The sequence below is a fragment of the Harpia harpyja genome, chromosome 11, assembly GCF_026419915.1.
Source record: "Harpia harpyja isolate bHarHar1 chromosome 11, bHarHar1 primary haplotype, whole genome shotgun sequence".
NCBI lineage: Eukaryota > Metazoa > Chordata > Aves > Accipitriformes > Accipitridae > Harpia > Harpia harpyja.
In genome coordinates, this window is record NC_068950.1 from 9,795,154 (window position 1) to 9,821,305 (window position 26,152).

A 26,152-nucleotide genomic window follows, 5' to 3' on the forward strand; every position below is an offset into this window, starting at 1 on the left:
TTGTTTGGTTTCATATTTTATCTTTACACCACAGGACCTGAAGAGTAAATGAATGGTCCAAAACTTAAGGTTTTAAGACAAGAAGTCCACTGAAGCAGTGCATGCCGCAGCAGTAATTTAACTGGCTAGGAAAAGGCTACTAACTTAACAGAAGAAGATACACTGCCAGATCCCCTAAGACAAGGTGAGCAAACCTTTTCACTGCCACTGCCAGGGTCAGGGCACATCCACAGGTCACTGCCTGGCTGCACGGCCAGAACCTGTCTGGTCCGCACTGCAGACGCAGCAGCTGTGGGAGCCGAGTGCCCAGGTACGTGCGTGAGGCAGCCAGCACCCCACGGACTTGGCACACAACCCCTGAAACAGCTGCTCCCCTCTGCTGCGGTCTTTGCACAGAGGAGGTAGCGGGTACAGAAACTTGAAGTGTTACTTCTAACAAATAGGAAGTTTTCAGATGACAGCCATTGAAATCAGGACCAAAGTTGTTTAAAACTTTGGCCTGTTTGGCATTTAACATAATTTACAAGCATTTCCACAAATTAAGCATTTGTCAATACATTGTTTTAAACTCGATCACATACAGGGAGCAGCCTGATAATGACACTCAGTACTTCAACAGTAAAAATGCCCCTTTACATTGGGATTATGTGCTACGTTATTGCCACTGGTCCTCACATAAAGCCCTCCCGACCATTTGCACTGATTGAGGCTTCAAGAACCATCAACTGGGAATGGAGTTTGCGTAGTAAACGTGACATAAAATTTACATGCTTTCATGCAATCTTCAGAATGGAAATTTGGAATGGAAAGTCACATCAAGTCAATCAAGGTTTGCGTAAAGCTCCATGTTAACATTGACTCAGTCATGGCAAATGTCTTTGTGAAAGGCTGAATGAAACAGAATAGCATACGTCATCATTTTTCTTCTTTTCTACAAGCCAAGTGCTCTTTCTCAAAAAGCAGACGTACAGCAATGGTCACTGCAGAGCTTTTGCTAAAAGAAAATAAGACTCTAAGCCACAGCTATCAAAGTATACCTTCTTTTTGCCTGTTTAAAGAAAAATTAATGGATTTTTCTCTCTCTAAAGCTCTTACATTGACCAAGTATCTGCCCTAAGCCCAGGTAACTTCCATACTTCCTACAAGCACAGTTATAATACTTAAACAGATTATTGTTGGAAGGAAAGATCATGTTAATGGTAAGAACTTTGAGGACTGTAAATAGTTAAAGACCATCTGAAAGTGAAACTACGTTTTTAGGTATTCAAAACACAACAGTCTTATTCTTCTTCCTGACATTATCAGCAACAGATTACACCCTCCTCCTAGTTTGACTGGCAATTTATACGAGGCAAAGCTTCTCACAGCCATGCTCACTGCGCATCCCATCAAACCAGAGACACATCACCTGGTGAGGATCTCGCAAATTACCTGGGTCTTACCACACTTCGGGGCTGACTGCATGAGTCACCTGCTCTCCAATGGAATTAACTGCAAATATCAGAGCAGAAAAATAAGATGACTACATGTAAGCTTTATGATACAGAATGACTTCAAGAAAGCAATTTCTATACCATCTTCTAGTCCTTTCATCAGCATCATGAACTTGACATGGGAAGTCCCTGGAAACAGGAATAATCTTTTCAGAGTTAAAAACCTACACAACAAGATCATTCACTCTGAAACAGTGCTTGATTACTGTTTTAATTAAGAAGGAAAAGAGATAAACTGTCAGATTATAATGCTATTAAATATACAAATAATTTTTAAAAATTTTACTGTGATGCATGCTGTAAGCAATATTGCACACAAGTAATGCAAGCAGCATTCAGTCTTACATTTGGTAATCAACAGCTCGGAATTTTTCTTGACAAAGGGGGCTGTATGCTTTTTGCCTCAAGTATAATCAACAAGTAAACTGAGGTAGCGCTGGCCTTTTACGCACCGCACCCACACGACCACCAGTTACTGAATAATAAATGCCAGACTATTCCATTACTGTAATATGCATGAGCCGGAGGCTGACTCACATTCAGCCAGCTGCAACAAGGGAAACAAAGAGTTTTGAAACTTATTAGTAAAAAGGAGGGTGGGGTTTTTATTTTCATTCACTCTAGGTTAAGCTATCTATCCAAGGAGGCGATTACTTGAAGTCTAAAAAGAGTAACAGCTTGAAGGAAGTTTTTACTGAAATCTACCTTTATTTTAAATTGGGATGGAGGAAGGGAGAACGATATAATAATACTGCCCTAGTTAAAACATCTGAAAATTAACCTCCTATAATGAAAACAGTGGCCAATAAGCAGCAGAGCTCTTCACACATTAATCAAGGTGTCATAGTTCACTGAGTCTCCTTTACCCTCCCCCTACATCTGTCTGGTCAGCATGCCGCCAAATCTTTCGCCCTTCTATTTCCTCCTTGCCTTCCCTTCCAACCTACTCCCAACACTTCTCTTAGAAAAACATGCAAGTTTTCTGCTTCCAGGAACAGAAAACAACTCTCGCACGGATAACCCATCGGAGACATGATGCAGAACTAAGCTGGTACTTTATCAAGACAATGGTTTTCCTTCCTCCTTCTCAAAGGCTGATACATTATTTGGTCATCTAGTTCTACAAAAAACTCAAGGAGATCACAATTTTGTTCTAAAGTCCAGTCTGACCACAGTTTTTATTTAAAAATCCATTCCTTTGCAGTCAGGCAAAGGAAAACAAAGGAATGGTGAAAAAGGCAGATATAAACTTTTCAAATTCAACATTATAACAAAGCAAGCTAAGATAAATGTGATTTCCTTGCAAATGCAGACAGATTAATAGAGATACTAGAAATAAATTGCTATTATAGTCCTAGAGAGAAAATACAGGCCTTCAAATGATAACAAATGTTGTATGGTTTTGACTGACTCAATCAGTCAAGAAGTTTTGCTGATCATGGCTCTCCTATAATCAGCCTTCCGTTGTCTAGGTTTAATTACTACTTGTGGAAAAGACCAACATCACTGGCACCAACCACTTTTACTGCTAATGCTGAAATAGGAAATAGTTTCACTACAAATAACCACCTTGAGCTTCATCTAGTTAAACTGAAGTCAAGCACCACTATGATAAATGTGAAACTAAGCAATCAGTGTGACCTTTAGAAAGCTGGCATAATAAAAACTGAAAAGCTGTATTCTGCAAATAATTCATGATTAATGCAGCAGAACTTTGTGCAAACAGTGTTCCTAAATGTCCCGATTCAAGCGGTTCACCTGAAATCAAGTATGAAATAGTGAGATGCAAAGCCTCACTAGCCTCTTAAGAAAAAAAAAAAAAAAGGCAATCGATGCCAGGTTTACTGCCCTGTGTCGAGTCACTCAGGTAAGCGGTTAGCGCTACCAAACCAGACTGTGGCCCTTCACAGGGCAACGCTTGCAGGGAGGGAAGGCTCGGCCTCCAGCTAGAAGGTGGTGGGTGCCGTGCTGCCCAGCCAGCTCGCCCGTCGGTCTCGCCCTTGGGAGCCGCAGATGGAGGCTGAGAGCCGCCTCTCAAAGTCACCCCTCCTCTGCCTGCCCGTGCAGAGAACTGGCGGTGGTGCTGAAAAATGACTGCTGCCGGCAGCAGGGCTGCGCCGAGGGCTGCGGCCGGCCCCCGGGCCGGGTCCGGAGGGGAAGATGCCCGGGAGCCGGGCACCGCACAGCCCCGCACCGCCGTCCCGCCGGCTCCGCATCTCTTCTGACCTTTGTCCCACGCCAAAAGGTTACAGGCAACAATTAATTAGTCGGCCACTCAGCGCTTTTCCTCCGAGTGGTCCCAAGCTTTGGGGGGGGGGGGACGGCAAGAGCCGTAACCTCTCCCCGCCCCCCCAGCCCCGCGATGGATAAACACGTTGCTTTGACACCGTCCTCCCCGCCGAGAAAACCAGCGGGAAGCTGCCGGCCGCCAGACACCGCCGCCGGGCAGGGGAGCTGCCTCGCACCCCCTTCGCACGGCCAGCGGCCGGTATGCGCCGGAGGACACCCGTGCCGCTCGGGCGGCGCTTCCCGGGCACCGACCACCCTGCCCCGAGGAGACACGGGGGACCGGGGCCGGCTTCACACACGCTCCCCCCCCCCCCAACCCCGGCGCCGAGCCCCGCTCCCCGCCGAGCAGCACGGGGGGAGCGGAGCGGGGCGAGGCGGCGGCGGCGCGGCCCTACCTCATACTGGATGTACTGCTTCCGCCACTCGGGGGTGATGTGCGCCGCGAGGTGCTCGGCGAACTTCATCCTGCCGCCGCCGGCCCGGGGCCGCGCTCGCTCTGCGCCCGCAGAGCCGCCTCAGCGGCGCTTGGCTGCGAAGGGGCCGCCGCCGCCGCCGCCGGTAGTGGGGGGCGGGGGGGGGCCGCCGCCACACATGGGCCCCCGCCCGCCCGCCCCTCCACTCCTCAGCCCGCCTCGGGCCTCCTCAGCGCCGCCCCGCCGCCGCCGCCTCCGCCGCCGCCGCCGCCATCTTCCCCGTCCCGCCGCCCCGCCGCCGCCTCCCAGCCGTCAGCCGGCCCGACAGCCAACCGGCCGCCGGCAAGGCGCCATCGCCACGGCAACCGCCGCCGCCGCCCACCGCCGCGCGGGGCGGGGCGGGGCTGAGGGCGGAGGGGCGGGGCTGAGGGCGGTCGGCCCCGCCCCTGCCCGCCGGGCCCGCGGGGGGGGGTGGGGGGCGGTGGCGCCGGGGCTCCCCCAGCCGGGGACGCCCCGCTTCGTTTTACTCTTTCTGCTCATTTCGGGGGGTCGGTTTGGACCCAAAAGTGTCACCTTCGTCCCTGAGGATCTCCAGCCCAGCCCCCCCATAAGCGATGGCAGCAGCCATCTGGGACAGCCCCGGTTTGAATCCTGAACTCTTTGGGGCTGGCTGGCATGGGGGTGGGGATGGGAATGGGAATGGGAATGGGGATGGGGAGAAGTGTACCAGGGAGAGCAGTGTGCGTGGGAGGGAAGAGGTGAGGGGATGGAGAGGTACCAGCCAGGGAAAAGAGAGCAAGCGAGGAAGGATGGAGATGGAGTAGAAGACACAAGAAAGATGAGTAAGAATTGAAGGAGGAGGGAAATCAGGCTGACAAGCCACAAAAAGCTAGGGGGGGGGGGAGAGAAGGCAGTGCAAAGGAAAAGGAGGAGTGGAAGAGAAAGGGGAAAAAAAAATGGAAGATTCTCCAAAAGTTGCATGATCACAAAAGCCTTCGCCCTTGCACCACTCGTCACACTTACCGGCAGGGTGCTGTGCACACCGCCATGGGGCGAGGGGGAGCAGGGAAACCCAGGGCAGGTGTAAGAGCAAGCCCGCCCACGCTTGCACCAAAATACAGACCCTCCCGGGGCTGGGGGGTTTAGTACCCACTGCGTTATAGTGTGAGAGACCAAACTGGAGCCATCTGGAGTGGGGCTGCAGCCCTCGGTTATCCCAGGGTATCCCAGTGGCCCTAATCTTGCCCCTCCCCAATTCCCAGATTTGGGCAATTTGCTGCATTTGGGATTAATTTTGGTGTTCCTTCAAGCCTCCCAACCTCCAGAACAACTTCAGATTATAGTTTTCAGCTTTTTCCTGTATCCCACCAGGGCCGGCCCCATCCCAGCTGCCAGCCCCTTGGCACGGCAGTATTCCTGCCCAGCGCCGTAGGCAGCTGCCCGGAGCATTGCTCCCATTGATGTCTGCAGGAGCAGAGCTCGTTTGTTGCTGTGATTTATCGGGGTCCTGTCGCAGGCCTCTGATTTGCGAGGGCTCTTACCCGCGCTGAGATTTACCCGGCAGCGACAGCGGCACATGCAGCAGCGATCCTCGCTGATACCATCTCTTAATTATGTTTGCAGAAAACTGTTTAATGAATAGAGCTTTAGTGCCCTTCATCCGAAACTTCACACTCAGCAACCTGCCCAGCGCTGACCTCAGCGCAAGCCAACCGCTATGTCACAGCTTGACTTACATTTAGCAGGTCACCAGCTTTTTAATGCATTACCTTTGCAGGCTTGTTCCAGATAAAATCGCTCAGGGTCTGAGCCTGCTCCCACCACGATCAGTGGCACTGACTTCAGCGGGAGCAGACTTGAGGTGGGTCTTTGCAGCTTCGACCCTTTGAATACCGTCAGGCTTCCAGAGATAATGTGCAGTGTGGGGGAGGAGAACGGATTAAGAAATAAATATTCTCTGCATTTTTTGCTGGATGCATTGCGTGAAATATATGCCGTGATGTACAATAAGCAAATATCTTCTAATACGACAGCTTGCAAATTCAGCAGCTGAAAATAGCTAGTGATCCCCCCTTCCCTGTGTACCTCGGAGAGTTTTTTACCCACCAATAAATGCTATTTATTTATTTAATACCAGTAAATTCTATTTATTGGTATTAAACAAAGACGATAGCAGGAGAGGCAGAGCAGAGGCTGGACTCCTTACTCACCATTGCCATGCTCTCTAGCAACAGCTCTGTTTAAATATCTGATTGGCAAAACCCTGCCTCCTGTTATCAGACGCGCTTTGGGACCACACTTGGCATCGTGACAGTGTGTCACTGCTCTGCTGGGACTTGGGGCTTTCCGACTCCTCAGAATATTTCAAAACTCTCAGCTCTGCCCATCCAGGGGCTGGGGGAGGAAGGCAAGAAGGAAGAGAGGGCAGGAGAAGCCTTAAATGAAAGAGGAAGGGCCACCGCCTGCCTCCGCTGCCTTCTGCCCTCGGGCCGGAGGGCAGGCAGGGGGAATGCAGGCAAGGCATCCCGGCCGAGGAGGGATGCCAGTCCCAACCGATCCTGGTCTCAGGTCTGGATCCCAGTCCCTGTGCCTCGAGTCTGGATCCCGGTCTCCATACCTCGCTTGCACCAGGCTGCAACATTCCCCTCATCTCTCACTCTTTTCCAGGAAAGAGTTTGCATTGTGATATTTCCCCATGCTGTTGTAGCTAGGAAAAAATAAAAGCAGCAATGTTATTTGCATTTTTAAACCGAGCAAGGAGAAGTCGGGAGTGGGCTTTCCGCCAGTGCAGTCTGGCACTTGCTTTGTTGAGAGCATATAGAATAATTTATAAATAGCATGGTGGGTTTTTTAAAAAAATATAATTATACTTTTAAAGATCCTGCATGCTGGGGAGAAGGAGTCTTCAAAAGAGGCTTTAGAAAAAGAGTCTTGCAGAGGGAAAATTTTCTTTAATGGCATTCATAAAATCACAAAGAGGAGGGTTTTCGATAGCAGAAGACAATGCAGGACACCCACCGACAAGCATTCCTACACCTCTCTTCCCACCTCCTCCCCAGGCAGCTGACTTTAAAGATGCCTGGATATTTAGGGTCTTGGTTTGTCACAGGAGGGGATGCATTTGCAGCACGACCCTCCCTGGCCCCACAAGCAGAGCAGGACGTGCTGAGCCTGGACCACTGGCTGGGTCAACGTCAGGGGAAACAGGGAAGATAAATTCATCTCTTGTCCATCGAAACCAGAAGAAATAATGCCTGAGCCGAGGGGACCGGGAGCAGCGGCATGCCCCCAACCTCGGCACAGCAAAGCTGCTCTCAGCTGCCGGCCAGAGCTGCTCCGCAGAGGTGGCGGGGGCATCGCCAGGGGAATGGATGCCCTCTGCATCCTCCGCTGCCCTGCCCTGCCCTGCCCTGCCCTACCCGGGCGGTGATTCCTGCCCCCGAGGGAGGACCAGGGGCTTCACTGCCACTGCTTGGAAAGGAAGGTGGGGAATAAATAAATACAGAAGTAAAAGCAGGTCGGGGGCAAGCTTGAGGTGGAACAACAAGGGGTTTTAGTAAATCACACCAACAGATGCTGCCCTGCCTGCCAGGATCAATAAAGCAGCAGCCCTGGGCTTTGGATACCCTCGGCATCCACCGGCCAGCCCCATTATCAGCTTCATCGATACTGGTCTTGAGAAACACAATCGATATATTAGATTTCCCAGAGACAGCAGTGCAAAATGCACAAATCCTCCGGCAGCCCGAGTTGGAGCTATTGATTTTTCACATATTCTCCCTCCCCGCCCGGTACTGGCGGAGATCGAGGGTGTGATTATGAGCATCAGGAGCCGGGGGGGGAGGGGGTCTCAGTCCGTAGGGCAGAGGCAGTGCACAGGGTCAGACTGGGAGCGGCACAGCTCAATCCACTGGGAATTGTCAGGGCGTTTATACACCCAGGCAAGCTGCCTGCAGCAGGTTTTTTAAGCCAGGAGGAGTAGTGGTTTCAAGGCAATAATAATGCACTGGATGGGCCTGATTCCAGCGGCAGGGATGTCGGTACCGATCCAGCCTCTTCCAAGTGCTGTCCCAGCAGCCATAACGTCTCACAGCTCTTCCAAGTGGGGTAAGATGGTGCTTTCATCCCCGTTTCAGTGGGAGCCAGGATGAGACCTGCCAGGAGGGGATGTGCCTGCCTCCACCTTGGCTGCAGGTGGGTCACCTTACCCGCTGGCTGAATTTGATCCATCGGGACTTGAGCCCATCACGGAGGTGGATTTAGGACTCAAGATCCCCAACAGTCAGCCCCAGGGATGGGGCAGCCCTGTCCCCAGCCGCAAGCACATGGGCATGTGGGTCTGTGGGCTGTAACCATGCCCTGCCTGGCTTATTTATCACCTCCCCTGCACTATCCAGGGCAGGATTTGGCCCATACATTGCTCAGCCAGTGTCAACATGCCTGATATTAAAAATCCCAAGGTTGGGCAACAATGTACCCCTGGCTGCAAGCCCGCGTGTAGAGGCACGATTGCTACCAAAATGTGTAGGGATGCAGAAACACGGAGCAAAAAGCCAAAGTGGCAGCAGCTCCCCTTTGCCGGGAGATGCCCCACGGGGGAAGCGGGGCTGCCTCCGCTCGTTGCCTGACGTCCCTGAGCAGGCTGACCTTTCCCAGGCTGACTCACGACCGACGTATGCACGGCCGCAAGCAGGCGGCAGCTCCTTGCTGCTCGCACGTGTCCCCACCACTTTGCTTGAGATCGCAGGGTTGTCCTGCCTGGAAACCCAGCCGGGGAATAAGAAAAAAAACATCTGCCCAGACGGTTTAGGTCAAGGTGCCACTGCCAGGTTGATTCCAGCCCCAGTCCTGCACTGTGAGGGGTGCAGTGTCCCCCACCGCCATAGATGGACGAGCCCTGGGGAGCTGTGCTGCTGGTGCTGGGCCGGGGACTCTCTGTGTTGTCTTACAACCGGGAGCAGATGGGGGGTTTCACACCCTTCGCTGGTGTGTAAGTGATTGCTCCTGGATCATTTCCAATACATATATATGTGTCTGGTTTAATTTATGCACACTTGCTTTGTGCGAGAAGACAGCAGCTGACCAGTGGTTAAGAAAACTGAACACCTCGAAAAGGTCTAAAATTAGAGAAGAAACAAGAGCTGCTTCCTCCAAGCCCCAGAGCTTGTCTGGGCTGCTTCCAGGAGAGCCCCGGGAAGAGCCTCTGCCCTCCCTGCTCTGTCCCCGGGACTGCCCCACTGCTAAATCCCCCTCCTCGCCAGTTGCAGCAGGGAAGAGTGCAGCATCCATGTCCCCCAGCACCTCTCAGCATCTGTGGCACTGCCCCACTGTGCTGTGGGTCAGGATGGATCCTTATCCATACAGGATGTTTTCCAGGGGACGGGGCTGGTAAAGTGCCAGGTGGCCTTGGGACCGTCCCCCTCCTGTTTACCCCAACCTTGTTTGCCTTGTTAAACACACTCTCACCTCCCCATCGCCATCCTGGCTGCTGGCCCCTTCCCAGGGGGATATACCATGGGAGGGGGGCAAAGAAAGGGGGGGCAGCACCCCGCCGAACAGTGGAAAGGTAGGTGACCTGGGACAAGAAACGGTGTCCCCAGAGCTGCTGCTGCCAGCTCGTGCAGCCAACGCCACCGTCACACCAGTCGCAGCAGGTCATGGAGGAAACATGAGATATCAGTGTATCTTGGTGTATTGATGCTGCAGGCAGCAAGCTGCCACAAGCACAATAAAGCGGTACAAAGATGCTTTATGTTTGGCGAGTAGTCCCCGCTGGGAAGAGTAGACCATACCCGTGTGTGACATCATGCATTGGTGTAACCGCATGCTAGAGGATGTATCACTGCGATTCTCTGCACTAAACGTGTGTCCCTTTACCAGCATGTCTATAATGGCAACAAAGAGCTCAGTGCAGGCAAGGTTGAGGTGTGTGGTAATAGCTATGGCAGAAATCTCCAAAGCTGGCTGGACTTTCTGGGAATTTTTGGAAATCCTGCCACAGCTTTGTGGTTTTTTTAACAACCTCTGAACCTTATCAAAGTGCACAAAAGGCCACAAGCTTCCTATTTGCAAGGGCCATGTTAGGAAAACAACAGCCGCTCCTGCCAAACCTGGCTTGAGCCCTGCATCGTGAGCATTCTTAGGGCGGTCGACTCCTGCTGATGCCCCCAGTGTGTTGCAGGGGACAGACCTTGTCCATAGCGAGTCCATTTGGTGATCTGCTGGGACAGCACTAGGTTAGGCTGTTTCTCCATGGAGGGTCTTACTTGGCCTAGAAGGAATCGTGTGTCTTCAGGTCTCATTCCCTTATGCATCAAGGCTGAGCATGAACCGTCTGTAGGTGCTGTAACACATGGCTCTGGGTCCTGCAGCCTCAGGACAGATGTCAGATTGGAAAGAATCATTTAAAGCAAGTGGGGACATGTCCCAAAGGTCCTTGGGCCACCGCAGCAGAGAGCAAGAGGCTGCACGGCAGCTGGGTTCCCGGCCCAGCCGTGGGCTGGGGAGCGGCTGGGCTGAGTTCATGCTCAGGACTCCACATCTGCTCCCAGCCAGCTGCTTGGAAAACAACAGCTCTGGTCTCCGACAGCAGCCGCAGACTGGACACAGCCTGGCTTCATCCTCCCCGTAGAAATTAGTCCTGGTGCTGCAAACCGCACGTATGCGGAAAACCCCCAGCATTTCTCAGTGCCTCTGATCAATGCCAGCAGATTTGGCAAGGGTCACCTCTACAGCCTGAGACCCCCGTCCTCCGCAGTTCCTCTCTGATTCCAGACATCATTATGATTTTATGATAACGTCTGGCAGGAGTTAGGCTAAAACCCTTCCCTTGCTAACAGGGACCACCAAACAGGCAGAGGCTCTGACACCCGGGCTCATCCCCAGCAGGGTGGTGTGGAGGGGACACCGGGTGTCCCCTTCCTCTGAACCACCCCAGCCTGCCCGGTCAGGACATGCCAACCTGCAACCCGAGCCCTGGCAGCTCTATTTTATGGCCAAAACAAGCCATAAATCTCCTTCCGCAGAGCTGGAAGGTACAATCGCTTTTCTGCGGTGCAGGTTTTTCCTTGCACGACTTGTAGCATCACGTGAGGGAAATCTGTAAGTAAAAGTCAGGCTGGAGCCATTTATAACGGCAGCACCGTGATTGTTACTGCTGACAGCTGCAATTACAGGCACTCCCTTCGATCACTCCTCACTGGGGGAGAGCGGAGCCAGCACCAGAGTGGGGAAGTGGTTGGAAGCAGCTTTTCTGGAGCTGTGTCCCCTCTCCGGTGGACCTTGTCACCCATGGGCAGTACTCATGGAGGGTTTCAGGGAGGAGTGCAGGATGGGGAGTAACCCCCAGTAAGGAGGGTTTGGGGAGGGATGCAGGATGCTCCCCAGTAAGGAGAGCTCATTGAACTCATCAGCTGGTGCTCACCTCCTTGGGCACGACATCAGCTGGTGCTCACCACTGTGGGCACAACATCAGCTGGTGCTCACCTCCATGGGCAGGACGGGGGATTGCCCCAGGGCTGTGCAGGGACAGACAGCAGGTCCAAGTGCTCACCGGGGAGAAATGCTGCTGGTGGCCCCAGATAACCCCAAGGTGGGCTACAGGTGAGGGCATCCCCGGTGGGTCACCGCCAGGCACATCTTGCCAAGACTATGGTCTAGATCTCCTGCCTGTGAGATGTCACAGTGGCTGGGGAGCTGCCAGGGGATTTGAGAGCTGGGTACCTGTGCCCGATGCAACACCGGAGGGATGAAGAGCCAGCCGTGGGGAGAGCAGGGGATGGGTGGGCGGCAGACCTTGCCTGGGGGAGATGGAGAGCAAAATGAGGGACATCTGTGGCCTTGCAGTGATGAGGCAGTGACAAATGGAGCCATTACTCACTGTCTGCTGCTGCACGGAGATGTGAGACAAGGGGGAGCTGGCAAGAGACAGGGGAGTGTGGAGGTGGCAGCCCTGCAGCAGCTGAACCTCAGTGGGGCTTTCCTGCTGAATGCCTCGACTCTGTCTTCTCAAAGCAGTTTGAGGGGAACCGAAACATCCGAAAGCAAGGTAAATTTCATAATTAGCTTAGGTGAAAAAAAAACAGCCTTAAGAAGTTACTTTATTTTGCTGTTTTCAATGAGTAACACCTAGGGGTTTGTTTCAAAACTAAGGGCTCTGCTGTGGTCTTTGCACATACATGAAAAAAAATGGGAAAGAGGATGGATGGAGCAGGAGGCTGAGTAAAGTGAAACACAAATGAAGCTTTTTGTGTTTGTTTCACACCAAGCAAAACACTCTAGGTCAACCAAACTGAAATTTCTCCTTATGTTTTTCATTTGAATTTAGAAAACAAAATACCATACAAAATTTCATCTGACTGCCCCAGACTGAAAAGACTTAGTGGTGAGGTTTCTCTCCCCACAGAAAGATCCACTATTTGCACAGCTCTGGCTGCAACCTTTGAACCGCTGGCCAGCCGCCGTGTTGCAACCATGCTGTTGCTGATATCAGCCCAGCAAGGCTTCAGGCACGCTTGGCACCTGGCAGAGGAGTTTTTCCATCAATGTTGAAGTGGTTTAATGATATGCCGGGGAGAGGGGAGATTTATGCACTTCTGAGGGGGGTTATGCATTCTTTTTCCATCACGGCTACTGATTTGTATTCACCACGGCGCGGGACTTTATGGAACGAGGGAATCGATGTTTTATTGATATCTAAAAAACCTGTATGATGGATGTGCTAATTACACACTTTTCTCCCAGACCCCCTTTATTATACACAAACAAATGGCCCTGGTGCTATAATGAATGCAGGTAAAATGTGCAATGGAGCCAAACTCCATGGAGGTGATGCGTGTGAGGGAGACCTTGCTTATGCTGGGGCAGAGACCTCGGCCTTTTGTTTAGCTTCTTCCATGGCCAGTATTGAATTTTGTTTTCCCGTTGCCTGTGACTCCGTTTCCATTTCATGGAAATCACCTCCCTTGACAGGGACAGGGGGGCACGGCTTTTGCAGCCACTCTGTGGGCTCCTGGCTGTTACAGCATCTATTGGCTCCCAAAAATATTGAGCAGGGTGTGCATTTGCACTGCCTTGCTAACAAGGGACACATGCACAGGGTGAAAAATGAGCAGGTTTTTTTTCATCTCTCTGCTAAAGCAGTGAGCGTGCAGAGTAGAGGGGCAGCAGTCGGTGGTCATCTCCCCTCCTCCCTCTGCCACTGCAGGGGTGAAGGTGAGCCGGGTGCCGTGACGTGTATCATGTGTAGCGACACATATAAAAAATCCATATTCCAGATGGAAATCACAGCTCAAGACAGGCACATGCTGCCCTGTCCCCGCCTAACGAGCCGGGCACTGCTCCAGCCCGAGCCCCATCTGAACCCTCCTCCTGCGGGTCTAGGCAGGGAAGAATGATGGCTCTACTTGATGCCGGGAAGCGGCTGTGCACCAGGGTCTGCTTTCTGCACAGGGGATGTGGCGTTTGGGGAGCCACCAGAGTAGTGAAAGGACCTTCTTGGTGCAGGACCTGGAATAGATACAAGAGGTCGTAGCACCATAGATGAGAAGGTGGGATAATATACGGAGCCCAAAGCATCGCACCGGCGTGCCACCTGCCAGAAACTCGCAGCACAGCTTGGTTTTTCACAGGGAGGACTTTGTGGTCTTGGGGGCCAGGAGAAAAGCTCTCAGCCATCAACGTCCTGTCTGGCCAAGAGGAGGCTTTGGCAGGCAGCTGCCACCCATGCAGCTCCAGGCTTCGTCAGCAGGTAATACCTGGCCCAGGCTGGGGGTCCCCGGCTTGGCGGTGCCCCACGGGGATGTTTGGCAAAGGCTCGGTCAGGAGTGATTCCCCCCTCAGTCCCTCCTGTGCCCTGGGCACGGGAGTTCCCGCACAGGGATGGTGGGAGGCACGATGGGGAAAAGGCTTCTCCCCCCACTGGGGCTCGGGCGCAGGGGGCAAATCTCCCAAGAAGAAGAGATGAAGGAGACAAGAGCAGTGGGATGAGGACATGTGCCTGGAGGAGCTCAGTAGACAGGAGGGGACATTTATTAACCAGAGGCGCAGCTCTGCCCGCAGCGGAGGTGATGTGTGCCGGGGGCTGTGCCATGGGAGGGGAGCATGCCAGGCTCCCCCGGCTCCCCATCCCCTCACCCTCAGGAGGGCACACGCGTCCCCAGCCTGCAGCCTGGTCCTCCTCCATAGACAGGTGTCTCCCGCAGTGAAATGCACGGCCACAAACAAACCAGCTCTTAATTGCCTCTTTCTCCTTTTGTTGTGGAAAAAAAAATGTAATCATAGCTTAGCTTGCAGGGATCCCTTCAGATGTTCTTTTCAGGCTGGCTGGGGTTTGGTGTGCACAGTGGCCTCTGCCCTCTGCAGAGGGACAATGACAGGTCTCCAGGCTGACCGGCAGGATGGATATGATAATTATACAGGGATATTTTTTCCCTGCTCGGCACTGCTGGTTACAGCCTGTTATTGTGTCTCTGCGATCCCATTGCAGGATCTGGGGCTGACCCACATGTGCAGCTTGTGCAAGGGCCCTGCAGGATTTTCTTTACCACTCGGTGCCCGTAACACTTCTGGTTTTGTGGGCTCTGCAGCCAGGGGCTGGGAGAATGGGCCAAATTTGGCCCAGCTCATACTGGGATGACTGGGGCTCTCCCAGCCCTGTGTCGCTTCACATTTGCAGGGGTTGGTTGGTGCATCTGGCACAAGGGCATTGGCACTGGCGTCCCCCAAGCCCCAGTCTGGCTCTCTCCCAGACTGCTGGGGACCAGTAACTAAATAAAAATCATCCTGCAGAGCAGGCTCAGCGTGCCTGAGCCCAGCATCCCCATCCTCAGTGTTTCCATGCCAGGCTCCTAAAACCTCCACAGGTGCCTTGCATCAAACCTGCTCCCACGCCTGCCAAGGCGAGGGGGTGGAAGGAAGGATCAGGCCCTCTGTGCAGTCACTCTTTAAAAAAAAGGCAAGGAAAAAGTGAGAGAGATCTAGTGGGAGCTGTAAGTGCTCTAGCTAAGAAACCCAGCAAGGTAGCGAGGCCTCTCTCACCATGGAGACAAACTGGAGAGCGTGCGGAGGCTGTGCGCTTCAGTTAATTTGCTGCGAGTACTTTTTCCAAGCTATTCAAAGAGGGTTTCTTCCTGCCAGCCTGCCCGGCTGCCTGTCCCTTGCCGAACGCCAGCAGGCTCGGACCGGGTGATGCTTCCCCATGGCAAGCGGGGCTGGTCGGGGTGACACAGCCAGCCGGATGGAGCTGAACGGCTTCTGGTGGAGAGCGGCGCGGAGGACGAGTTTGCTGTAAATATTGCGGTCTGTTTATGAGGCTGGGTATTAATCACGCACTGGAGAGGAGCTATTATTTTTTATTTGCAAGTGGCAGAGCCAAGCTGTTTTCACCTTTCCGCCCCTTCCTGGTTCAAACAGGGGCTTCGTCCCCCCTGCACAGGCAAGGAGGCTGTGGCGGCCACAGACCTGCTCGCAGGGCACCCTTTGTCTGCTCAGCAGGCAGCCCTGGGCAGAGCAGGCACTGACAAGCGCAGTCCCAGCTCCGGCACAGTTGAGCCCACCTCTGCTCTGGTACCGAGCAGAGACTGGGGCCCCACTCGCACCGGCTGGAATGCAGGGGTCGCCTCCTGCTCTGTGCAGGGTGATGGTGTAGCTACGCTCCCATGGTTGGACCCTGACCCCCTTCTTGTATGCAGAGCTCAGGGATGGGGACATTGCCATGGCTTGGCGGCCTGGTGGGAGAATGATGGTGTCCAGGCAGGGCGATGTCCAGGTGCTCCAGTGACACTCCAGCTTGCTGCCCTGGCTGCGTTGGGGCTTTTTTCCCGCTAAGTAAAACCTCCCGCACCCAGTGAGGCTGTGAAGGGAGTAAGAGAATAAAAGCCAGCTTATTTCTGCCTCTGATGGAAGGTCTTTTTTCCACAGCGCCTGCATTTCCCCCTGCAAGCCCCAGCATGGAAAGACAGGCACATGCATCGCTCACAGGCTGCACGAGTGAGTCTGTAGCGTCTGGGACGTGGCCGGGAGACCGCAGCCAGCCGTACGGATGGACCACGTCATGCGCAGGATGCGCCTTCGCCCTCATCCTCACGCCTGGGGGGAAAGAGAGCGCATCCAACACCGGGTGCTTTGGGGTGAGACGGGGACCTCTCAAACCACGGTGCAAAACCCCGGCTTGCTGCTTGCCCCTCTTGGCCTTAGCGTGCCCACCCGTAGGAGCAGGTCATGCTGTGGGGCAGCCCCCCCACGCGAGGCAGCGGGGGGAGCAGCGTGCCCTGGCCGAGGCGGCCGGAGGAAGAGTGGGTCGGGGTGCTGCTGGGGTGGCCGAGGTTTCCCCAGGGCTGCCATTTGCTGAGGCCGGGGGTGGAGGAAGGAGATGGACTCGACAGCTGTGCCAGGGACGGGGGAAAACTTTCCGCCCGAAGTAGATACCGGGCTAAATATAAACCGCTTTTGGGCTGGCGATTGGCCGGGACCCCCGGGGCGGCGGGCACCACCCGGCACCCTGCACCCCCATCCCAGGGGGATGCTGGCTGCCATCCGGCACCCGCCATCCGAAGGCCGGGGGCTCCCCCCGGCCCCGCGCCCGCCCGGCCCGGAGCGGCGGGCGGCCTGCGACTGCCCTCCAGCGGCAGCGGGGACGCGGCGGGTCCCCTCCGGCCCGGCCACGGCGGGAGCGGTAGTACCGGACCCCGGGACGGGACCTCGGGGGACGCGGGTCCCAGCCAAGCGCGAAGGCGGGGTTTGGGGGCGCGGGGGGCTCGGGGGTGGCGGGGGTCAGGTTTGGCAAAGGTTATAAAAAGTTTGAGGGTGCGGGCGGCCGCCTCGTCGGGTGTGGCTGTTTAATCACCATCAGCAGAGCCGCGGGCGGGGGGTCATAAAGCCGAGCCCAGGCGATGTGTCTCCTGCTCGCCGACATGCCGCTTTTGGACCCCCGGCCGCCCCGGAACCCTCGGGCTCGGCGCGCGTTTCTCGCGGGCGGTCCGGCTGCCCGTACCGAGGCGTGAGGGGGACCGGCGCGGAGGTCGGACCTGGGCGGGCGGCGGGCCGCCATGGCGTCGCCCCCGCTGGCGGCGGCGGCGGCGGCAGCGGCTGTGGGGAGCGGAGGCGAGGCGAGCTCGGGATCCGAGGAGACGGGGACGGCGCCGCCGGGCCGCGACCTGGCCGCGCTCTTCGAGCAGGCGGCCGAGCGGCTGCCGGCGCTGCTGCCCACCGCCAGCAAGGAGCAGCTGCTCTACCTGTACGCCCGCTACAAGCAGGTGAGGCGGGACCGGGGCGGCCCGGCCCGACCCGACCCGCGGCCTGAGCCCGGGCGCCCCGCGGCCAGCGCCTGGCTGCGGGCCAGGCGCGGGGCCCCGGGCGAAGGAGCTGGACGGGGACCGGCCCGGTACGCGAGTGGCCGGGCCTGGGGCTCTCCCGGCCGAGGGCCTGCGTGGCTACCGCACGAAACGTGACGATGCCAAGTGGGAAAAGTTGCGTCGGGGGGTGTGGGAGAGGGGGCTGCGGGGAGCTTTCTGCCCAGCACAAAGTTTGGCACCACCAGCTTCACCTGTGGCGAAGGCAGACGAAGCCTGGGAGGGAGAGAGTCCTGCCAAATTCATCACGCTAGTTGTCCTTCGTCACCTCTCCCCCTCGCCCAGTGCGGACAGCCCCAACGCCGCACCGCTCGCCTCTGCTGCGGAGACGTCGGTTTGGCTGCTGCGGGCTGTGTGGGGGAGCGAAGGCGGGTGTTGGTGTGGAGGATTTGGCCTTTGTAGTTGGCTGTGACGGGTCACCGGTGGGTTGGTGGCCTGTCCGAGCGGCCACTGAGTCTTCGTGGAGTGACTTGATGGGCGAATACAGCTGCCTCGCCGGTGTTTGCCAGGCTCCCTGCGTACGCTGGGTGATGAGGTGACTGGGACAGGTTGGAGAAGGTGATTGAATGGTTTGTAGCACTGGTGCTCACCTCCTTGTTAGAGACAATGGGGATCTGTGGTAACGATGCAGGTGTGAGCATTAAATCTTTGGGGTTTTGATGTGACCACGTGAAGGATGTGCTGGTGCAGATCTGTCTGCAGAGGGCTTTAGAGTGGACTGGGAAACTGAACTGGTTGGTTCTAGTTATAATGTTGAACAGGACTCCTTTCCCGTTCAGTCCCTGTGAATTGAGCAAGCTGTAGGATGCATCCTATGGGAATACACAGTGTGATCTTTTCCTGTTCCTGTGGGAGAAGTGACATAAAACAAACAAAAAAGCACCAGTTAAGATACAAAGGACTGTAAGAATCACCTAACCTGAAGAAACAGAAAAATTGTAAGTATTGTTACACCTGGAAGACTAAAAAGTACAAACATGATTCAGGTGTGTGGCAAGAGATGCTGCCTTGACTTGAAAACTGAATCCTGCCCATTTGGATTAACTGTCGAAGTTGGGTGTGCACATCTTCCCTGTTATTTTCCTCCCATATGGAATACCCTTGTCCTACTACTGCCACTTATAAGTGCTTTCATTTTTTAATGCAATATTTAATTATTCTCTAAGCTGTGACTCCTAGGCTGTGGTTTGTGGGCCATTAATTGTATTAAAAGCAGACTGGTCACATGAGGTTTTGTTTTCAGATTTTTCTAGTGCTTAAACAGGTCTCCAGGTTTCTCTCTCCCTTTTTAAGAAAGCGGAGGGTGGGAAAAAATACTATGAGAACTTCTAAGAACACCAAGACCATGCCTAGGATAAGATGAAAGGAAAGGATGTTTTTTCTCTTCTGTAACTTTTTGTCTGTATTCTCAGGAGATTTGTTGCAAATAAACTCTTATTTTTCACTCTGTTGCAAACACTTTGTAACTGTCCTAGCTGGAAATGGGAAGGCATTACTTGCATATCAGCTTGTGATTGTCAATAGACTCCAGAAGGTTTCCTGGTGTTAGCTCTGTAAGACCAATAAGGTGTTTAATGTTAAAAATTACATTAAATCAGAAGCTATTTCACAACAGTTTTGATACAAGTCAGAAAAAGCTGATAATTAACACTGTGTCAGCACAGATTTCCAGTTGCCTTCAGCTGAGGGGAACAGGGCATTTCTGTCCTCTTCTCCTCTGTCCCTTTTGTCCCTGGCCAAGCAGGATGCAACAGCAAGTGCCTTTGTGCTCCTTGGTTTCAGGCTGTGCTTGGCTCCTGAGTTTCTGTGCCTTTGGCTGCCCAGTGCTGTCCAGAAAGGTGCCATCTCTGCTACAGAGTGCCTGGGAGGGTAGCGCTGGTGGTGGAGATTGAAGTTTGCTAGCACAGCTACTGCAGGATTATGCTCTGCTAACTTTGAGTTTTGCAGCGTTTTGTGCTTTAAATCAAGATGAGGGTGCTTAATGCAAGTTTTCTCTATTTAATTATAGCAGCTGTATCAGTATGCATAATGGGCTGCTAATATATTACTCCGGTGGACAGTAGTATTGCTAGTGCACAAAAGGTGCTGACTCAGATCTGTCCACTGTCCTTGATTTGGCATCCTTGTCTTTCCTCAGTTTAGTGTTTTATGTCACTAAGGGCTTTGATTTAAGATACAGCACCATCATAAAAGAGGTGACAGTAACAGCTGAGCTCTCTGTTAAAATACTGTATATTATTTATTTCAAACTGTTTGGGTATATAGGCATTTTCCTAGAATTTTATTACCTTTTATTGGAGGCCATTTCAGGATTTTATTACTTTTCTCTCTGATTTTGTTTATGTGTCAGAGACTTGAAAATAAGGGGATTGCTTATGTGTCATCACCAGCGAGGTTTTTAGAAGATGTTGCTGAGTTTATGACTCTGCCCCAGAACAGGAGGAAGAACAGACTAGTTGGCAGGGCTCTGGACTGGGACTGATTTTCTTTTTCTCCCCCTACTTTCTGCATGGCTTTGAGCAAATGACTTGTCTGTGCCTTGAGTCTGTAGTGGTGAAGTGAAGGTAGTGCTTGCCTATCGTGTTGAGGATGCAAAAAACTGAGGTTCAGAAAGTATAGTAATGGACACCAATGCAGTGGTCATCATTCAGAGAGGGGAGGGATTCCAGAACTTGCTGGAAGTGATCAGGCTGAAAAAAACCCTGCCCTGCCAGGAGGATGTGCTGGTGCCTAAGTAAATGCTGAGAAGTGCAGGCAAGCTGGAAATCCACTGCTGTTGGCAAAACAGGGCTTATGCTGTCTCTGGTGAGTGTAGGCTCAAGTATATAATCCCATTTTTTGCGTGACGTCTTTCAAATATTGTAGAACGTGATGCCACAACTCTGCCTTGAACGTGAGCATTTCTGCCTGCAGCTTCCTGTTGTACGGAGCAGTGTGATGGCGCTGACTCAGTGTTACCAGCGTCACTCTGTCTCTTTGGGACATACAGCCCCTTGGTCATCAGGGCCAGGACCCCTTACCTTCGGTAGTTGATGTTTGCTTGTTCTTCCTTACACCCCACTTTCAGTCAGTTGAGTATAGGGCTTTCCCACGGGTTGGGGCAGGTTAATGAGGCAGAACTTTGGGCCCAAACAGACAGGAATTCCTGTCTTGCCAAAGAAATTCAGCTTATTTGGCCTGTGTACAGTTAGAGCTTAGTCCTGCTGTCCGTGGAGGCCAGTTCTGTTCTTGTTACTACTCCATAGGGAGGCTGCAAATATGATTCACCTTACAAGATTTACAATCAGGTAAGAATATTTGGCTGGAACTCCCTGCTGTATAAATGTATTAGTTGAAAAATTAGCAAAGAGCTGCTTTCCCACCACCACCAGGGGTGGGGGGCGGTCAGTTGTGGAGTAACGTGTAAGGAGAATCTCAAGGTTTCTCACAGTCTGGACCAGCAGCTGAAGTTGTATGGGGATGGTATGCAGCGCTAACAGATCTCTGAGCATCTGTCTATCCGAGCACTCTTCTGAATGTTGTGACCTTCAGCTCTCAGGTGAAGGTTTCATCCAAGGTTTCTAAATTTCCATTTTGGCCACAAATGGAGATGTCTGCAGACACTTCCCATTTGGAGGTGCCTGGGTCATCTTTGTACGATTCATGAGTGTAATGCCTGCAGGTGACTCTGCACGCAGAAGCAATACTAGGAAAGTATTTAATGCATTCTGGCTGTCTTTTTTTAATGCAACTGATGAACTGTAAATGAGGAGAGCTAAGCATCAAGTGACCAGTCAGCCCCCTGGAGACCATTGGTAATTATTCTGTGGACACAGGATGAGAAACTCTTGACTTGAAATACTAATACAGGCTCTTGTCTTTCTGCTGGTTATGGAGAAAAACAGCTTTTGAGGCCCTCCAGGGAAGTAGCAGGAGGACAGAGTCCTTCACAAAATTTTGCCCCCAGTATTTGTCAGCATTGGCATATATAGCTAAAACTCCCTTTCCTCAGCTGTCAGGCTCGGGTCCCCTCTAATGTTAGGTTCCTGACTGGTTTCTGATGTGTTACGGAGTCTTGCAGCAAAAAGAGGGAAGCCAAAACATTTTTCTTCTTTCCAACAAAACCACTGCAAGCCTTTTTAATATATCTTAAAATAGCAAACAGGGCACAAGTGCACTTTTTTTTTCCCTCTTGATGGATGAAATTTAACTACTGTTCCTTGATTTGTATTACTATCAATGTTACTAACAGTCTTTCCCGATGCTAGAACGGCCTTTGAATGCCAAATCTAAAGAGGGGAAACTGCTGTCGTGTTTTGATGATGGCAGTGGAAAATTAATATTAAAACAGATTTTTTTTTTTTTATCCAACTTGGCCAATTCTTGCAGGTTAGATGTTGAACTAAAGAATTGCCAAGCAGGCGTTTTCCATACAGGTAATGAATTTGCATTTTATTTCCATGTTTGTTTTGCTTTTTAAAACAAGTGGTCCAATCTACCTCTGAGCACAGGAGAAAACATTTACACTACATGAATTGTGACTGATTTATAGGACTAACCGTTGCTAGCCCTTTCTCCTATTTCTCCAGGAAATGCGATATGTTGTTTTAAAGGCCAGCTAAGATGTTCTAATTTGAATGAATTGCTCACTGGGAGACAGTCAGATGTACAGAAAATTAATTTCAGTTACAGTCACTCATATCCTCTAACACTTTAAATGAAAACATAGTGTAACTAATAAATATCTCTCGGTATGGGCATGCTCTCTTTAAAGCCTGATTAATGATTCCATCCTCAGCATAAAATCCCCACCCTGTTAAGGTGAAGAATTGTTAGTTGATTTAAGCACTTCACCTGCCTGAACACTTGAGCATATTTCATAAAACATTTGATGAATGCAGTTTAGTTTTGCTTGGCTAACAAAATGTTCACCCAGCAGCCTTTGCCCACCTCCAGAACATACCTGTGTTCTCTCCCCGGGGTCTGTTTAAATACCCCATCTGTGCTGGGCTTTTTTTGCACTGGGCTGTGCCCTGTGTTACAGGGACTTGCTGTGAGAACTGCCTCCCAGGGACTGTTGCATTTGGAGCTGTGGTTCTGCTCTGGTTTCTAGTATTTCATCCATCATCCCTGTGGGATATATAGCACTTTTTTAATGAAAGTAAAAAACCCCCCAAAAACCCAACAACAAAAATAAATCCCCCCATGTTTTGTGTAAATTCATTCATTCCCTATCACAATATTTTCATTTCAGTTAGATTCATTTTACCAGTGACACCTGTGTGCAAGAGACTTTATTTCCTATGAGAAAGGGACACTGATAACAGCCATATCTGGTGGGTCCTGACCCATATTCCCTGGCTTTTCCGGGCAGGGACAGAGGCACATTCACTTATACGTTCTCCTGAGCAGACTTCAAGAAAATAGCTCTGTTACCCAAATCTCAACCTGCTAATTGCTCTGTTCTTGAGGCAGTTGTCAGTGCTGGCCTCATTGCAGGAACGTGGTTGTGCCTTTGGAGCCCTGGGCAGGCGTAGCCTCTGTCAGTCCTGTGTTCCCCTTTGTGGGCGAGCTTATGGAGGAGATAGAGCTGTTAGACTTCCCTGCAGTGAGAGGAAGGGCTTTGTATTTGTCCCATCAGTATACCACCCTATGGAGAACTGCCTGAATCCTGCTGGCACCAAGTCCATTTTACACTGGCTATAAGGTTTTTTTCATATATCTATCCACCAATTCTGGCTTGTTCCGTCGCTTTCTTGTGTTTCTTATTTCTCCCCCCACATTTTAATTTCTGGCTTGCTTCTGATGGACTGGTTCATCTCTGGCACTCAGGCCTTGACTTGTCTCTCACACAGTGCTTCCTATGCAGCCAGATGCCTCAGAGCAAATTTAGAAGCTGCTTGGCATTCCTTTGCTCTGAGTTTGTCCCCTTGCCTTCCAGAGGACCTTGAAAATAATTAAGCAAAGTCTGTTTACACTTGAGCTTTGTGCGGAAGCAGGTGAATTTCAGCCTTAATGAATGATCATCTCTGTAGAAACCCTAATCAACAGAATTTTTCTTGATACTGGTGGAGGATGAGGCATTTGGCTGGGTAATAAACATAACATTAAGTGAGAAATCACTTGCTGGTTATCCCTGTTGGGTAATGCATGCAAAAGAAATGAGCTGCATAACAAAATTGCTTCCCTTGCATCATGCAAAGAAAACATGGGGATGCAGAGGTGCTAATAACTACGAGAGCTAAAATGAGGGTAAGATGGGGCTGAGTTGTGTCAGTTCTTTCCCCCAAAAACCTTTCCTCTGGCACAAGAACAAAATTACCCTGAAACCATCAGAACCCAGTATTTCCTTACGCAAATCTGCTTCCCTTTGCTTTGTTCTAACAGAAGGAAATTTCTTTTCTTTAGGTGAAATTTGGAACCTGTAACACTCCCAAGCCAAGCTTCTTTGATTTTGAGGGAAAGCAAAAATGGTAAGAGGAAATCCTTGTAATTCCTAGCAATTTCTGGCTCTACTTTTTGTTGCATCGTCTCATCTGTTGACAGATTATGGACCAAGAGGATGTCAACTTAGAGTCTGCCACTGAACTGGCTTTAAAATCCTTTGTTTAAGAGGAAATGTTTGCTGCTGTGCCTGATGCAGACATGAAATACCAGACTCCTGTGTTTACCTTGTTCATCCAGAATTAGCCTGTGTACAACAAAAATTTTATGAAAATAGCTACAGTTTTACAGACAGCTTTACTTTGTGAACATAAACTGTGTTCCAGCCTGGATCAGGATCCCCTGAAAGATCCTTTCATGGCAGTGCTGCACTGACAGTGGCCATTCATGGCTTCAGAGACAAGTTGACCATTTCAAATTGAATGAAAGATGGCTTTGCACCCCTTGAAAGTATTTAGATAAATGTGTTCACTGTGTTTTGCTGATGACACTAAAAAAACCACATTGTGCTGTCTCAGAGTGTCTTGCTGATGTTTTGCTTTCTCTCCTAGGGAGGCTTGGAAAGCCCTGGGAGATACCAGCCCTCATCAAGCTATGCAGGAGTATGTTGCTACAGTGAAAAAACTGGACCCCAGTTGGAATCCACAGGTAGGAAACTTGAAAATATTTTTCAGAAAACAAGCCACCGTTTGTCTTTGTAAAGCTGACAATGGTTCAGCTTCACACAGATTTTAATTGCTGTATGGCAAACTTCATTTTGAGCAGATTAAAGTCTAAATTCATTTTTAAAACTCTCCTTTTGTTATGACTGAAACATGAAGAACCATCTCTTTCATTCATAATTATCTTCATTACAGTGAGCACATGCACAGAGTTGGTTTGGCTATAGTGATCTAATTTATTTTGGTCTTATTGGTTCATGCTGTATTTAGCATGTAAAGATACTTTTTATCCTTTTCTCATCTTTCTCTTTTCAACTACTATTTAAATGTTGATCAATACAAAGTAATCTCCATGAAAGTGACATGAACTGAATGATCAATTCTAAAAATGTTTCCTTTTTGTTTCGATGCAGCAAATTACCAAATCTGATTATGATTAGGTACTCCAACATAACAAGTGTATTTTTAAGTCCTGTATATGTGTGTTATAGGGAGACTGTACTGTCATTTTAATTAATCTGTCTTTCATCTACCAGGTTTATTACTTGATTGAATATTTAAGGATATGTCCCTGTTTATAGAATAATTTTTATACAGTTTTTAAAGAGGATTGTTCTTTAGAAAAAGTATTGCCTTTGGAGATAGAGTGGAGATATTTCACTAATAGCAAAATGCTGAAGGCATGGTAATTTCTTTTCATGGTGGGAGATTGATTCTTTTTTGGTCCTGCACTTTGGAAGCAAAACCTTGTGTGAGCACAAGCCTATGAATCAAGAATTTGATTCTGGGTTGTCTTCTGATGCTGTTCTACAGACTTAAGAGTAACTGTTTTTTCTTTACTAGTTCACGTTTCATGGTGTTGATCCTGGTTTTGCGGCAGAGAAATATTGTCATTTAGAGGAAACCCTTTTTAATGCCCTCAGGGAAAATAGTTTTATGTGCTGTGCAGTGCAGTTAGCAATATGCTGTGAAGTGCAGTTAGCAAAAGCTAGCTGCATGCTGTGTAAATTCTTGTCCAATCTAAAATTCTCATACAGAAATAAAATAAATTAAAAAGAATCCATGTACGATCCTGAATGAAGAAAGTGTCTAGCAGTGTAAAGTGAAACATGAATATTCATTAAACGGGGGGGGGGGGGGTGGCAAAAAACCACCCAACACTTTCCTGAATTTTTATGGGAAGAGCTTCTGTTCATAAAAAGACTTCTCATGCCTGGTGACAAGCTTAGCTTTGGGTACTCCACTTTCTTGCTGTAGAGAAATACTTATTGTCACAGGTATGACCTTCAGGTTACAAAGCTGTCAGCTAAGAAAGTGGAATAATCTGTTAGTTTAAAAAAAAAAAAAATTAAGCCATATAGCAAACAAAGAATGGTTTGCAGTACTGCTCCTAAGGTGAGGAAGGAATGTGTGTGAGCACATTTCTTCCCATTGCTGTCCTTGCATAAGCCTGTCCCCAGGACTCAGCAGAAACTAGACCGTGCTGGGTAATGCTGTTGCACCAGCGTGTTTGCTCATTCATG

The 26,152-nt window shown here is 50.9% G+C and overlaps 2 protein-coding genes across 3 annotated transcripts in view; one reads left to right on the top strand and one right to left on the bottom strand.

The window, feature by feature from the left end:
• Positions 1-4,468, bottom strand: part of XPR1 (xenotropic and polytropic retrovirus receptor 1) — a 119,008-nt gene extending 114,540 nt beyond the window's left edge. The window contains exon 1 of the mRNA XM_052802349.1: positions 4,178-4,468. Coding sequence (XP_052658309.1) covers positions 4,178-4,246 — 69 coding nt within the window. The 5' untranslated portion in view covers positions 4,247-4,468. The remainder of the gene's footprint in view (positions 1-4,177) is intronic.
• A 12,732-nt stretch (positions 4,469-17,200) lies between these two features.
• Positions 17,201-26,152, top strand: part of ACBD6 (acyl-CoA binding domain containing 6) — a 92,406-nt gene continuing 83,454 nt past the window's right edge. Inside the window, exons 1-3 of one of the 2 annotated variants that reach the window (XM_052801251.1) lie at positions 17,201-17,448; positions 23,932-23,996; positions 24,519-24,615. In XM_052801251.1, the coding sequence (XP_052657211.1) occupies positions 17,242-17,448; positions 23,932-23,996; positions 24,519-24,615 (369 nt within the window). In that variant the 5' untranslated portion in view covers positions 17,201-17,241. The remainder of the gene's footprint in view (positions 17,449-23,931; positions 23,997-24,518; positions 24,616-26,152) is intronic. The other variant, XM_052801250.1, reaches the window with a different exon arrangement.